Source organism: Piliocolobus tephrosceles, chromosome 1, assembly GCF_002776525.5.
Source record: "Piliocolobus tephrosceles isolate RC106 chromosome 1, ASM277652v3, whole genome shotgun sequence".
In the NCBI taxonomy this organism is placed as follows: Eukaryota; Metazoa; Chordata; class Mammalia; order Primates; family Cercopithecidae; genus Piliocolobus; species Piliocolobus tephrosceles.
The window spans coordinates 183213714-183226687 of NC_045434.1; the positions used below are offsets into that span (position 1 = coordinate 183213714).

General features: G+C 42.6%; 1 protein-coding gene across 1 annotated transcript in view; it reads right to left on the bottom strand.

Moving 5' to 3' along the window:
• Positions 1 to 12605, bottom strand: part of LOC111529566 (microtubule-actin cross-linking factor 1) — a 283418-nt gene extending 270813 nt beyond the window's left edge. Inside the window, exon 1 of the mRNA XM_026455708.1 lies at positions 12157 to 12605. Within this exon, the coding sequence (XP_026311493.1) occupies positions 12157 to 12265 (109 nt within the window). The 5' untranslated portion in view covers positions 12266 to 12605. The remainder of the gene's footprint in view (positions 1 to 12156) is intronic.
• Between the last annotated feature and the right edge of the window lie 369 nt (positions 12606 to 12974).

The following is a 12974-nucleotide window of genomic DNA, read 5'->3' on the forward strand; positions in this document are numbered from 1 at the left end:
TGAAGAAACCAAGGCCCAGAGAGATTAAATAATTTAGACAAGGTCACACAAGGACAGAACTAGGTCTATAACTTGGATTTCCTGCTGTCTAGTCTATGGTTCATATCTTTACATAGCATTCATTTCCTTTCTTTGAGCCTGAGTTTCACCTATAAAATTGGGAGTTTGTCCTTTGTTGTTTTTAAAAATGTATTTATATTTCCAACTCTGCAAATAAAATGAGGAGTTAGGCCAATAGTTCCTAAATATCAGTCTGTAAACCAACCATCTCAAAATCATGTGGGAAGCTTTTTTTTTTTTCTTTTCTTTTTTTTTTTTTTTTGAGACAGAGTCTCACTCTGTTGCCCAGGCTGGAGTACACTGGTGTGATCTCGGCTGACCGCAACCTCCACCTCCCAGGTTCATGCCATTCTCCTGTCTCAGCCTCCCAAGTAGCTGGGACTACAGTCGCCCGCCACCATGCCCAGATAATTTTTTGTATTTTTAGTACAGACGGGGTTTCACCGTGTTAGCTAGGATGGTCTCGATCTCCTAACCTCATGATCCGCCCGCCTCGGCCTCCCAAAGTGCTGGGATTACAGGTGTGAGCCACTGTGCCCAGCCTCTTTTTTTTTTTTTTTTTTTTTCTGGAGACAGGGTCTTGCTCTATCACTCAGGCTGGAGTGGATCTTGGCTCACTGAAACCTCTGCTTCCCAGGCTCAAGCAATCTTCCCACCTCAGCCGCCCCCCAACCCCACCCCCAGTAGTTTGGACTATAGGCGCATGCCACCACACCCTGCTAACTTGTATTTTTTTGTAGAGATGGGGTTTCACCATGTTGCTTAGGCTGGTCTTGAACTCTTGACCTCAACTGCTCCGCCTGCCTTAGCCTCCCAAAGTGCTGGGATTATAGGCATGAGCCACCACACCCAGCTGATTTAGAGTCTGTTTGATTCCCTTTTTTAAGCAATGAGGTTTGAATAGTAATTTTGTTTATTTTTATTTTTTACAGATGCAACACTTGAGGTCAGGAGCTCAAGACCAGCCTAGGCAACATGGCGAAACCCCCATCTCTACCAAAAATACAAACATTAGCCAGGTGTGGTGGTGCATGCCTGTAATTCCAGCTACTTGGAAGGCTGAGGCAGGAGAATCGTTTGAGCCCCTGAGGTGGAGGTTGCAGTGAGCCAAGATCATGCCGCTGCACTCCAGCCTGAGCAAGAGTAAGACTCCACCTCTAGTGGCCGGGCGCGGTGGCTCAAGCCTGTAATCCCAGCACTTTGGGAGGCCGAGACGGGCGGATCACGAGGTCAGGAGATCGAGACCATCCTGGCTAACACAGTGAAACCCCGTCTCTACTAAAAATACAAAAAAAAAAAAGACTCCACCTCTAAAATAAAATAAAACAAAACAGACCCTATATCATGGAGTGATTGTGAGGAGTATATGATATGAAAGAACTTAGCCTAGTTTCTCACACATAAGTTAATAAATGCTAGTTGGTAGTTATAGCAGTAATATAATGTGAAAAGTATATAACATGAAAATCTACTGCTAATCTTCATCCATTCTCCCTATACAAGTGATTTTATTTTATAGTGATATGAGAAAAAGAAAAATAAAAAATGAGGAAAACGAGCTAGAGAAAGGTTAAGCAATGTTCCCAGTTGGTTTTGCTGTTAAGTGGTGGAGTAGGAACCCCATGTAGACAGTTGATGCCAAGCCCATTTTCTTAGCTATTAGGCTACAGTGCCTTTAGGGGATTACGTGGGATTGTGGGAGACCGGGCTATATTATATTTTTGCCCTGAAACTTTCAATAAAGGTTTTGGACTTTCCTATACTTCTCTGTTGGTTACAGGAAAGGCCCTTTTGCTGTATGTTTATCTCCAAGCACTTTTAGATACAGGCAATTCTTTCTTCTAGGTCCCAGGGAAGACATCTCAACGATACAGGAAAGATAAAAAAGTACAACACTAAAACTGCCCCTCCTGTGCCCCAAGCATTATTGCTGTGTCAGCTTTTTTTTCCTCAAAAAGCACCTACTTGGAAGCACTAGCCTAGGAGTCAGGACACTGATCAGAACCCTAGTTCTGTTGCTCGCCTTCTCTGAGATTTTTCTAAGGTCTTCTCTTCATCAAACAACAAGTTACTTCCATTTTAATGAAAATCTGCCTGTTTGGGTCACAATTTTGCTCCTTGTTAGAGCCTCAAAGTATAAAATCAAAAGACAGTAGATTACCAAACCAGTGGTTCCCAAACTTAGATTTCATAGACCAATACATGTTCCACAATAAATCAGAAAGCCTAACAGCCGTCAACTTTTCATTTTGCTAAGTAGGAATATCTTAAAAACACACTACCACATAATAACAATTCTTTCACAAAATAAAGGATATTTTAACATTAAAAAATAGGAAAGACAATTTCAGAATAAAAAACATTCTTTTAAGTTTAGCTTTATGAAAAACACACTATATTTTCTTTATCTTTTTTTTTTTCATTTTACAGAGAATTGATGTCTCTCAGTCTAGCACCAATGTGTATACCCTATAATTGTGAAACCAAGGAAACCTATGGCCAAAAAGCTTAAGTCACTTGTTCAAGGCCACAGGACATTACTTAAACAATCATTATTTAATGATGCCTTATCAAGAGAGATCTAAGTCACAGCTAACATGACTTTAGGTCCTTGTCCCCAGATCATCTTTGAGTCTTTTTCTCTCTCTGTCACAGCTGGCAGAGTAAAGTGTAAAAGAACTAGCACTAAACCCCAAAGAGGAAACATAGGCCATGACTCCTCCCTCCTACCACCCATCCCCACCCAGTCTGCTCAGAGGTAGACTCCATAACCAACCAACTTCTGCTAAAAATACACTCTGGACTTTCAGCACTATGCAACATACCTTAAAAGTGGTTTCCTGATACAGGCAGAAGCATAAGTATGAGTTCAGTCTCTATAAAAAAGTCCTATACCCAAAGCTTGGGCTCTGAACTGCCAGTTACCGCAAGCTTAAGAAGTTCCCCGGGAAGCAGGGCACCCCAATCTATTCCACTGCACATTTTAACAAGCCCAAAGGTTGTAACACCACAAGGCTTCAAAGTCCATGCATTCCTAAGAGTCAATGAGAGCAAGGGCTATTTGGGATCCTCAGGCCCAGAGAAGGAAAAAAAAAAAAAATTCACATACTAACCCATACAGCACATGCGACAAACCAGGTGGGCGTTGAACTCGTGCTCATCTTGATAACTCGGCCACATGGCGCCCCTGTGCCTGCTGACCCCACCTAAAAGGAGGGGGTACGAAAGAACCTCCAGCTAGTGGCCTGTGCACCCTTCACAGCTCCTGAAAAAGGGCTGCGAGGTGTAGAGAGGAGACAGCAGAACAGAGAAGTGGCTCCACCCACCACTTCCTACTGACCTCCTTCTTCCCTTGAGGTCAGAGAGGAAGCTCCTCCTTAGGGCACTTCCAAAAACTGGGTCCATGTCTCAGGCATATAGCACGGTGTTCAAAAGTATTACCGGCTCAGTGTTTCCAGACCAATTAGAGCATACAGAAGGAGAGCTCCATATGCAAAAGTCCAGTCAAGGTATGAAGTGAGTAAGTCCGAGTAGGTAGAAACTGGTCTTTGAATTACCCTCCATTTGCAGAGCAGAAGCTTGTAATCTGGGGAATCGTAGTCGCAGGAGAGCTAGAGAGCTAAGTGGTTTGCTGCCAAGTCAGGAACAGTGCATCCATTGCCCAACAACTTGCTCCTCAGGTGTGCCTCTTCTCAGGCAGAAGTACACATAAAGTGTTAACCAACTGAGAAGGTCTCATGATGGGAGAGACTATAATGGAGCAAGCTCATACACTCACTGTCCATTGCAAACAGATCCCTAGATTCCAAAGAGAGTTTCCCTTCCCCACACTTACAGCTGCCCAAAGGGAAGAGTCACAGTCACTCCCCAATGATTCCATCTACTTTACAGAGTAGCCCCACCTCAGCCAGCCTCGCCTCAGCCAGCCTCCCAGGTAGATTATCACAGCAGATTTTATCAGCTTCAAAAATACCATTTGCTTGTTGCTCCATTCTTTCCCCTCACAGCCAGGAATGGCATTCCAAAGTCCCCTTCTTCTTCCCAGAGCCTCCTACTCTGTCTTTACAGTCAGTGCACTTAACTCAGCTGTGCCAGAAATCCTTTTATCCATCAGTAGAAGGCTGCCTGCTTGTTTGTCCAACTTGTTTTCCGAGTCTTGGCTAATTGTACCAGACACTGGAATGTTGAAGAAACACAATGAAGGGCTTTTTCATTCAGCTGGCCTGGCCCTTCTATTGGTTCTTCACAGTTCTGACCCAACCAGGGGACAGAGAAGTCCAGCCTCTGTGGGTGTCAGGACAGACACTGCAGCCCTGCCCCACAACACTCAAAAAGGCCCCGTTGCAGATAAGGGCCTAATCACTGGCCCTCCGCTCTAGCTCCCTAAATAGAACAACTTCTTCAGGCTAATGCTGCTTTCAATCCTGTCCTGAAGGCAGGGAGGGAGGAGGGGCAGCACGTAGGAAAGCAAGTTTCCAGAGATTAGCCCAAAAGACTACAAATGAAAACAAGTAAATGCAAGCTTGCCTAGAAGGCCATTCAGTTTAAACAAGCTCTATGACCTGCCTCAGTTGCTTGACAACTTCACTCCCAAGTGGGTATCCCTCCCACCTACAAACTGCTAATAATCCTGTTACTGCTTACTAATAACGGTTCTCACAGCTGACTTTATCCCGCCTAGACTAAGCTCTCAGTCACCCCATAACCTGTGACAATTGTACTCAGTTTGTCCCTCTTATAAGACTCTTTTTAGCCTTGGAGAGGAAGGGTCCTCCTAGAATTTGCCTTGTACTGGGAAAAGGAATGCATAAGAAATAGGGAAGAGAGAAGAAAAAGGAATGAACATTTCCTGACTCATATTTAGTAACCTCTTCTTTTATCAGATTTAAATTCCCTGAGTGAGACTGAGTGCAGTGGCTCACGCCTGTAATCCTAGCACTTTAGGAGGCAAGGCAGGTAAATTGCCTGAGCTCAGGAGTTCAAGACCACCCTGGGGCCAACACGGTAAAACCCTGTCTCTAACTAAAACACAAAAAAAATTAGCTGGGCTTGGTGCCACATGCCTGTAATCCCAGCTACTTGGGAGGCTGAGGTGGGAGAACTGCTTGAACCCATGAGGTGGAAGTTGCACAGAGTGAGACTCTCTCAAAAATAAAAAATAAAAAATAAAAAAATAAATTTTCTGAGTGTAGGGACTCTTTTGTCTTTATAACCCAATCTCTATCACATTTAGAAGGTACTCAATAATCTAAACTAAAATTAACTGAACATATTTACTGTAACTGTTAGTTCACAGTTAATGTGCTAAAAATTTTAAATATCATTTCATTTAACCCCAACAACAATTCTCCAAGAAAGGTATTATCATTTCCATTTTAGAGATAAAAATGCTAGGACTTTAAAAGGCTAAATAACTTGACCAAGATTACACGTCCATCTGTCCAGTTCCAAAGTTGTGCTTCCTGTTATACCCTGCTGTCTCTGAGAAGGACCTAAAGCAGAATAAGCAAACTAAGGTACAGGAGTTGTATATGTAAGAAGGTGAAATATTCTTGGGAAGGGTAAGAAATAAAAACATTTAACTCGGCCAGCCACAGTGGCTCACACCTGTAATGACAGCACTTTGGGAGGCCAAGGTGGGCAGATCGCTTGAGGTCAGGAGTTGGAGACACCCTGGCCAACATGGCGAAACTCCACCTCTACCAAAAAATACAAAACTTAGCCGGGCATGGTGGCACATGCCTGTAATTCCAGCTACCTGGGAGGCTGAGGCACGAGAATCACTTGAATTACAGAGGCAGAGATTGCTGTGAGTGGAGATTGCACCACTGCACTCCAGCTAGGGTGACAGAATAAGACTATGTCTCAAAAAAATAAAATAAAAAAATACTTAACTCTGGTTGACTAGAGATTTAGGACACATCCAAAATGAGCACATGCGGCAACTTCTGGAAATACCGAATTCACAGTATCTAAAAATTAAAATAATAATTACTGGGTGAAGCTGGAGGAAAGTGAACCAAAATCTGCCATCTCCTCAATTCCCTGGCACTCAAGCAGAACCTATTTCCCCTAACGGCACTGCAGACTGAGAAAACTAGGGTAGAGTCGTGGGGACGAGATCAATCTACCTACAGGAGACAGGCCTTCCCTTCAAGTTCCCAAGAGGTCCTGAGCCTCAAAAAGGAGGCAAGTTCTGCTGCAATGGAGGAGAGGACTTTGAATAGGACAGTCAGCTCTTAATTATCCAGAGGAGATGGGCCAGTAGAGTCCTCCGAGCCACTCCCCTTCTTTTTTCCCCAACCTTTAGTCATTTCCTGTTAAAGGTAGGAAAAAGTAAATCTGGCTGCTACCTGCAGATCTTAAAAAGGGTGAGTGGAGGGAAGAGGTTCAGGCCAGTATTTCCACATGTGGTCAGAAGTTACCTGAGAATTGACAGCTACTGGCTTTCTCACAGAAACAAAGAAAACTGAAGGTATATACTTAATGTCTTTCCTAAAATGCCCAAATCACTCACTATTAAAGATATAAAAGACACAAACATCTTTCTTTCTAACGTATAAGACAGTGATCATAACATATCACCTACTTTTTATATACCCCTGTATTGGCTTCTGTCACATTTCTTTTTCTTTTTTTTTTTTTTTTTTTTTTTGAGACGGAGTCTTGCTCTGTTGCCCACGCTAGAGTGCAGTGGCGTAATCTCGGCTCACTGCAACCTCTGCCTCCCGGGTTCAAGCGATTCTCCTGCCTCAGCTTCCCGAGTAGCTGGGATTACAGGTGCCCACGACAGCGCCTGGCTAGTTTTTGTATTTTTAGTAGAGACAGGGTTTCACCATCTTGGCCGGGCTGGTTTTGAACTCTTGACCTCATGATCCACCCGCCTCAGCCTCCCAAAATGTTGGGATTACAGGCGTGAGCCACCACACCCGGCATGTCACAGTTCTTAATTACTAACTATAAAGATAGGCCGGGCGCTGGTGGCTCAAGCCTGTAATCCCAGCACTTTGAGAGGACGACATGGAGGATTGCTTGAGTCCAGGAGTTCAAGACCAGCGTGGGCAACATGGAGAAAGCCTGTCTCTATATATGAAAATTTTTTTTAATTTAAAAAATTAAAACATAAGGACAATTACTGTTTCATCCCAACAGCTCACAGGAAAGTACTATGTCTTCAATGATATCTTATGTGAAAAAATTCTAATAATGATGGCAAATAATCACATATTCCTTACCACATGCAGAATGTGTTCTAAGAACTAAATCAAAGCCGGGCGTTATGGCTCATGCATGCAGTCCCAGAACTCCAGAAGGCCAAGATGGACGGACCTCTTGAGGTCAGGAGTTCTGGAAGGATCACTTGAGGTCAGGAATTCAAGTCCAGCCTGGCCAACATGGTAAAACCCCACCGCTACTAAAAATACAAAAATTAACTGGGCGTGGTGGCAGACATCTGAAATCCCAGCTACTCGGGAGGCTGAGGCAGGAGAATCGCTTGAACCCAGGAGGCAGAGGTTGCAGTAAGCTGAGATCATGCCACTGCACTCCAGCCTGGGCGACAAAGCAAGACTCCATCTCACAAAAAAAAGAAAAAAGAAAAAAAAAAAAAAGAACAAGAAGAAGAAGAAACTAAGTAAAAACAACCAAGCAGCATAATTAAACCCATTTTGCAGATGAGGAAACAGAGGCCAGACAGACTAATGTCACTCAGCCAGTAGTGGCAGAACTAGGATAAAAACATAGGCAATCTGACTCCAGACTCTCAACCTGCTCTCAACCACAATTCCATATGACTTCCAAGAACAAGCCAGATGATCGAACTGAATCAGAATCACAGAAAGTTAGAGACCTTAGTCTTTTTTCTTCTCAAACAGCCTAGAAATTTGAAGACCAGAGGAAGTAAGTGACCAGTCCAGCATTACATAGTAGTAAGCAGAAGAGCAAGGGCTTAGAGCCTAGATCTTCTGATTCCAAGTTAAGTGGTCTTTCTACTACACTGTACAAATATTTAAGAAAAAAAAAATGCAGGCCGGGCACGGTGGCTCACACGTGTAATCCCAGCACTTTAGGAGACCGAGGCAGGCGGACCATGAGGTCAGGAGATCGAGACCATCCTGGCTAATACAGTGAAACCCCATCTCTACTAAAAATACAAAAAATTAGCCAGGCATGGTGGCGGGCGCCTATAGTCCTAGCTACTTGGGAGGCTGAGGCAGAAGAATGGTGTGAACCTGGGAGGCGGAGCTTACAGTAGGCCGATATTGCGCCACTGCACTCCAGCCTGGGCGACAGAGCAAGACTCCGTCTCAAAAAAAAAAAAAAGAAAAAGAAAAATGCAAAGGAAAGAAAAAGAGCCAGGCATGGTAGAGGGTGCCTACAGCCCCAGCTACTTGGGAGGCTAAGGTGGGAGGAGGCTTGAGCCCAGGGCAACATAGCAAAACCTTGTTTCTTTAAAAGAAAAAAAAAGGAAAAGAAAGGAAAAGACTAAGACTCTACCTTGATTAAACATTCTAATGTTTTAGTTATTTGAGCAAAGATACGTTAGATATATGACCATTTATTCAAATATTTGAGTCCCTATTATGTGCTTAACTAATTTGTAGATAACATAAATGGAGAACACACAGCTATTGCCATACATGGAAGAATTAAAGATCAAAGAAATCTAAAAAGTTTAGAAGGCTGCAACAAATCTCACAGGACAAAATTTAACTAGGATACCTGTAGGTCTTTTTTTTTTCTCCCGAGATGGAGTCTCTCTCTGTTGCCCAGGCTGGAATGCAGTGGTGCAATCTTGGCTCACTGCAACCTCTGCCTCCCGGGTTCAAGTGATTCTCCCACCTCAGCTTCCCGACTAGCTGGGATTACAGGTGCACACCACCACACCCAGCTAATTTTTTTATTTTTTGATAGAGATGGGGTTTCACCATGTTGGCCAAGCTGGTCTCAAATTCCTTAACCTCAAGTGAGCCCCATGCCTTCACCTCCCAAAGTGCTAGGATTACAGGCATGAGCCACCACACCTGGCTCTAGGATACCTGTAAGTCTTATGCTGAAGTTCAAGACAACCAAACCCACAGCAGCGATTGCAAGGAAGACAACAACTCATGTACAAGGTTTGGCCATTTTATAATTGATCTTAGGTTTAATATAACCCAATAGTATGATAAAGGGAACTGCTTTAAATAAAAAAGCCAAGATGGGGAGGTGATGGAATGCAATCTTAGATTGTACTTCATATAGTTTGGATCCACGATTATGGCTGTTCTTCCTAGTGGGATGTTGGAAATGGAGAAAACTTTAAGAGATCATATTATACAACTCCTTCATTTTACAGGTAAAGAAAACAAGACCCTAGAGAGGGAAAAAAAACCATAAAGCTCTTTTCCTGCTTATACTATCAAAATGTGAGATTTAATAAAGTAAAACACAGGGCAACTCTGTATCATCTAATTAACCTATACCGAGCATCCATTTTAGATCACACATTAAACTAAACCAAACCCTCTTAATAAACAAATGAACACGGCGTGGTTCCTGCTACAGTTTACAGCTAGTGCCATCTTTACTTTTTTATTTATTCAAGCTAATATTTACTGACTTTTTTTTTTTTTAGATGGAGTTTCACTCTTGTTGCCCAGGCTGGAGTGGAATGGTGAGATTCCACTCCAGCTCACCGCAACCTCCGCCTCCCCAGTAGCTGGGATTACAGGTGACCTGCCGCCTGAGGTCAGGAGTTTGAGACGAGCCTGACCAACATGGAGAAACTCCGTCTCTACTAAAAATACAAAATTAGCCGGCTGTGGTGGCACATGCCTGTATTCCCAGCTACTTGGGAGGCTGAGGCAGGAAAATCACTTGAACCCGGGAGGCGGAGCTTGCAATGAGCCAGGATTGCACACCACTGCACTCCAGTCTGGGCAACAAGAGCAAAACTCCGTCTCCAAAAAAGAAAGAAAGAAAGAAAGAAAAAAAAAAAAAAAACTATGAACATTCTTCCTAATATGTAAACACAAATAGAAAAGTGAGAAAAAAGAACAGAAACTTCTGGTACACACACTAAATGAGTACTACAATATTACTACCTAGAGATGAGTTACCCACTTCACTATTATGTTCAGTTAACACCTGAGCTCATACAACTGAGCTTTGCCTGAATCATTATTATTACTATTATTAGGCACAGGACCTATGTTCTATAATTTGCTCTGCAATAGTGTATGTAATTCCAATTAAAAAAAAAAAGACTAGATCAGAAGAAACAATCTTCGTGTTTTTAATCAAGGGTACATTTATTAATAGTACAAATATATACACAGAGATGGTGAAAAAACTTTATTCTGTGATGTCCAACTGGCAAGTAATTAGAGTGTACATATTATTTTTAAAAATATATTTTTAAATAAATGAAATGCATCTTAAAATTGCAATTATAATAAAATGGGTACAGAATCTCCTAAGAAACTCCACAGAAGATTTGGAATCCATAGTCTCCAACTGAAAAAAGACATCTCTCATTTTACAGATAAAGTGAACACAGCACATTCCCAATACAACTATTTGGTATTAGAATCAAAGTTGTTTCATAGAAATAAAAACCTTTTACAATGTATCTTTTTATTTCAATTACTTTATGGTTGTTTGTGAAATTAATATTTCTAAACATAAAAAAGAACTCACTTAAAATGCAGAGTGATAGCTCTTAAGTTCCATAAAAGTCCTATACTGAAGATAAACTTTTAAAATATTAACAACTACTTATTAGTTATTAATGTTTAGAAATGACATTACCATAATGCACAAGGAAAGAAAAGCAGCAGCCTCCACCTAAATGATATTATATTTATTTTCTCATTACATGTGAAATAGTAAATAGGACCAAACAACTTAAGCCTGCCTATCTCTTTCTTTCTAAGTTCAAATACAGGAAAGCCACTTTGAGGTGGCTTTTTTAAAAACACCACCACACAATCAAACATACTCTAAAATGTCTGTCTTTGTTTTTGCTGATATAGACACACACTAGGATCTGAGTATTTAGTCAAAAGCTTTTCTGGGACTTACTGGAAAGGACACTGGGGAATGACTGAATCTAATTCTAATTCTGTCAGGCGTTTGTGAACTTTTAATAGAAAGCTAAATAATAAGCCATCAATTCTCCACCTTGACTTGTAAGATACACTATAAAAAGTGTCTACATACCTTAGTTTGAAGGTAGTGAGCCCATCACAATGAGAATACTGAAGGCAATGAGACCCAAGGGTATACTCCAGTAAAAGTTAGACCATATGAATCCTCAACTATGGAGACTCAGAATTAGCCAAACTCAGGGCTGATCCCTGCTCTGAGTGTTTAGAAGTCAACAGAATATAACTAATAGCAATATGAGAAGAATGAGGGCTCTGGTGCCATTACAAAAAAAAAAAAAACAAAAAACAATTTTTAATTATCAAAGCCTGATTCCCTAGGGAAGAGAGGGATTATTAACTTCCTTGCATTGAACAAGATAATTCACATACACACAGCCAAACTGTGTAGGAATAGTATCAATGATATCAAAGAGAACACAGACACCCAGTGTTCCGGGATGCCCCTTGGCAAGGACTGACCCCTTCCGCTGACTGACCCTTCCTCCTCTGCCTTTTCTCACCCCCAAACACACCAAGTTAACAGAAACTTCTCCAACCCAAATACATACCTGGAGGAGGGTACAGAGTTACTGTATGTTTTCAGTTAAAAACAAAGGTCCAATAAACCACTCTGAGATTGAGAAAGTAAAGAGAGTTCAGTTCTCCGATGAAAGACTAAGTCAGCATAGCAGCCACTTCCCTTCAGTTTCGGGCCCAGTCATCACCTCATCTAACCAGCACTCTCCAGACAGACTCACTGTAAAGAGCACCCCCTCCATCCCAAAGTGGCCCCAGGGCAGACCAGCTTCTTCATTACACTCACACACACACACTTAAGTCTGACAGCACCCCAGCTGAAGGACGTACTGGCCCTTTAAGGAAAGCAACTGGGAAGACCTCTGTCATTCACCCCACCCTCAAAAGTCCCACAGTAGATTTAAAGAATAACTGGATACCAGTTAGTTACCTGCTCTACCTCTGGTATGCCTCTTCCAGTATAGAACACCAGCAACTCCAAGAACGTGAGTCAAAATAAAGATGGTTGGTGGTAAATAAGATGAATCTAAGAAGGGCATTTCCAGGTCCGTCCTTTCTCCTCCCTTGAGTTAGCCAAAAGCTCAGCACAGGCCTCTGGATGCCTTTCTCCTGAGGTTACTGCTGTCCTGTACTATCAGCACAGAAGCAGAGGCCGGAGCTTAGTGTTGTCAGAAACTTCCTGGCAGCTTCTCCTCCATCTCGCCTCTGACTGTTTTTCAGCAGGCACTAGTAGACTGGGACTAAAACTGTACAGTGTATCTCAGACAAAGCCCAGGAAACAACTGGCCAGCGGGGGAGGGGAAAGGGAAGAAGGAACAAGGAGAGTGAAAAGGAGCGCCTAAGTCAGTGTCAAGCTGACTCAAACCTCTATCTTTGGCATCCTCTGCTCAGCTTAAATAAACAAACCTCAGACCCTTCTACAAGAAGGGAGGGTGTCAGAGGACGTCACACTTCACTTTCCATTCCCAGTCCTCCTGGAAGGCCAGACTTCAGGATGTAGCCAGAAGAAAAAAGTCACAGAAGCACTAGGGAACCTCTTGCGGGGAGGAAGCAAAGTACAAGAGGATGTATGAGCACTACAAGTACCCTGGAGTTGTCAGAGGGCAACCCCTCCATACCCACAACCCGGGAGGAGAAGCAAGGGGCCTGAACATCAGTCTGGGGAGGACACATACAGGGCAAGCTCCCATGAAGCAGACCTGACATCTGGATGTGATGAAGATCAGCAAGGAGAGCAAACTGCTCATT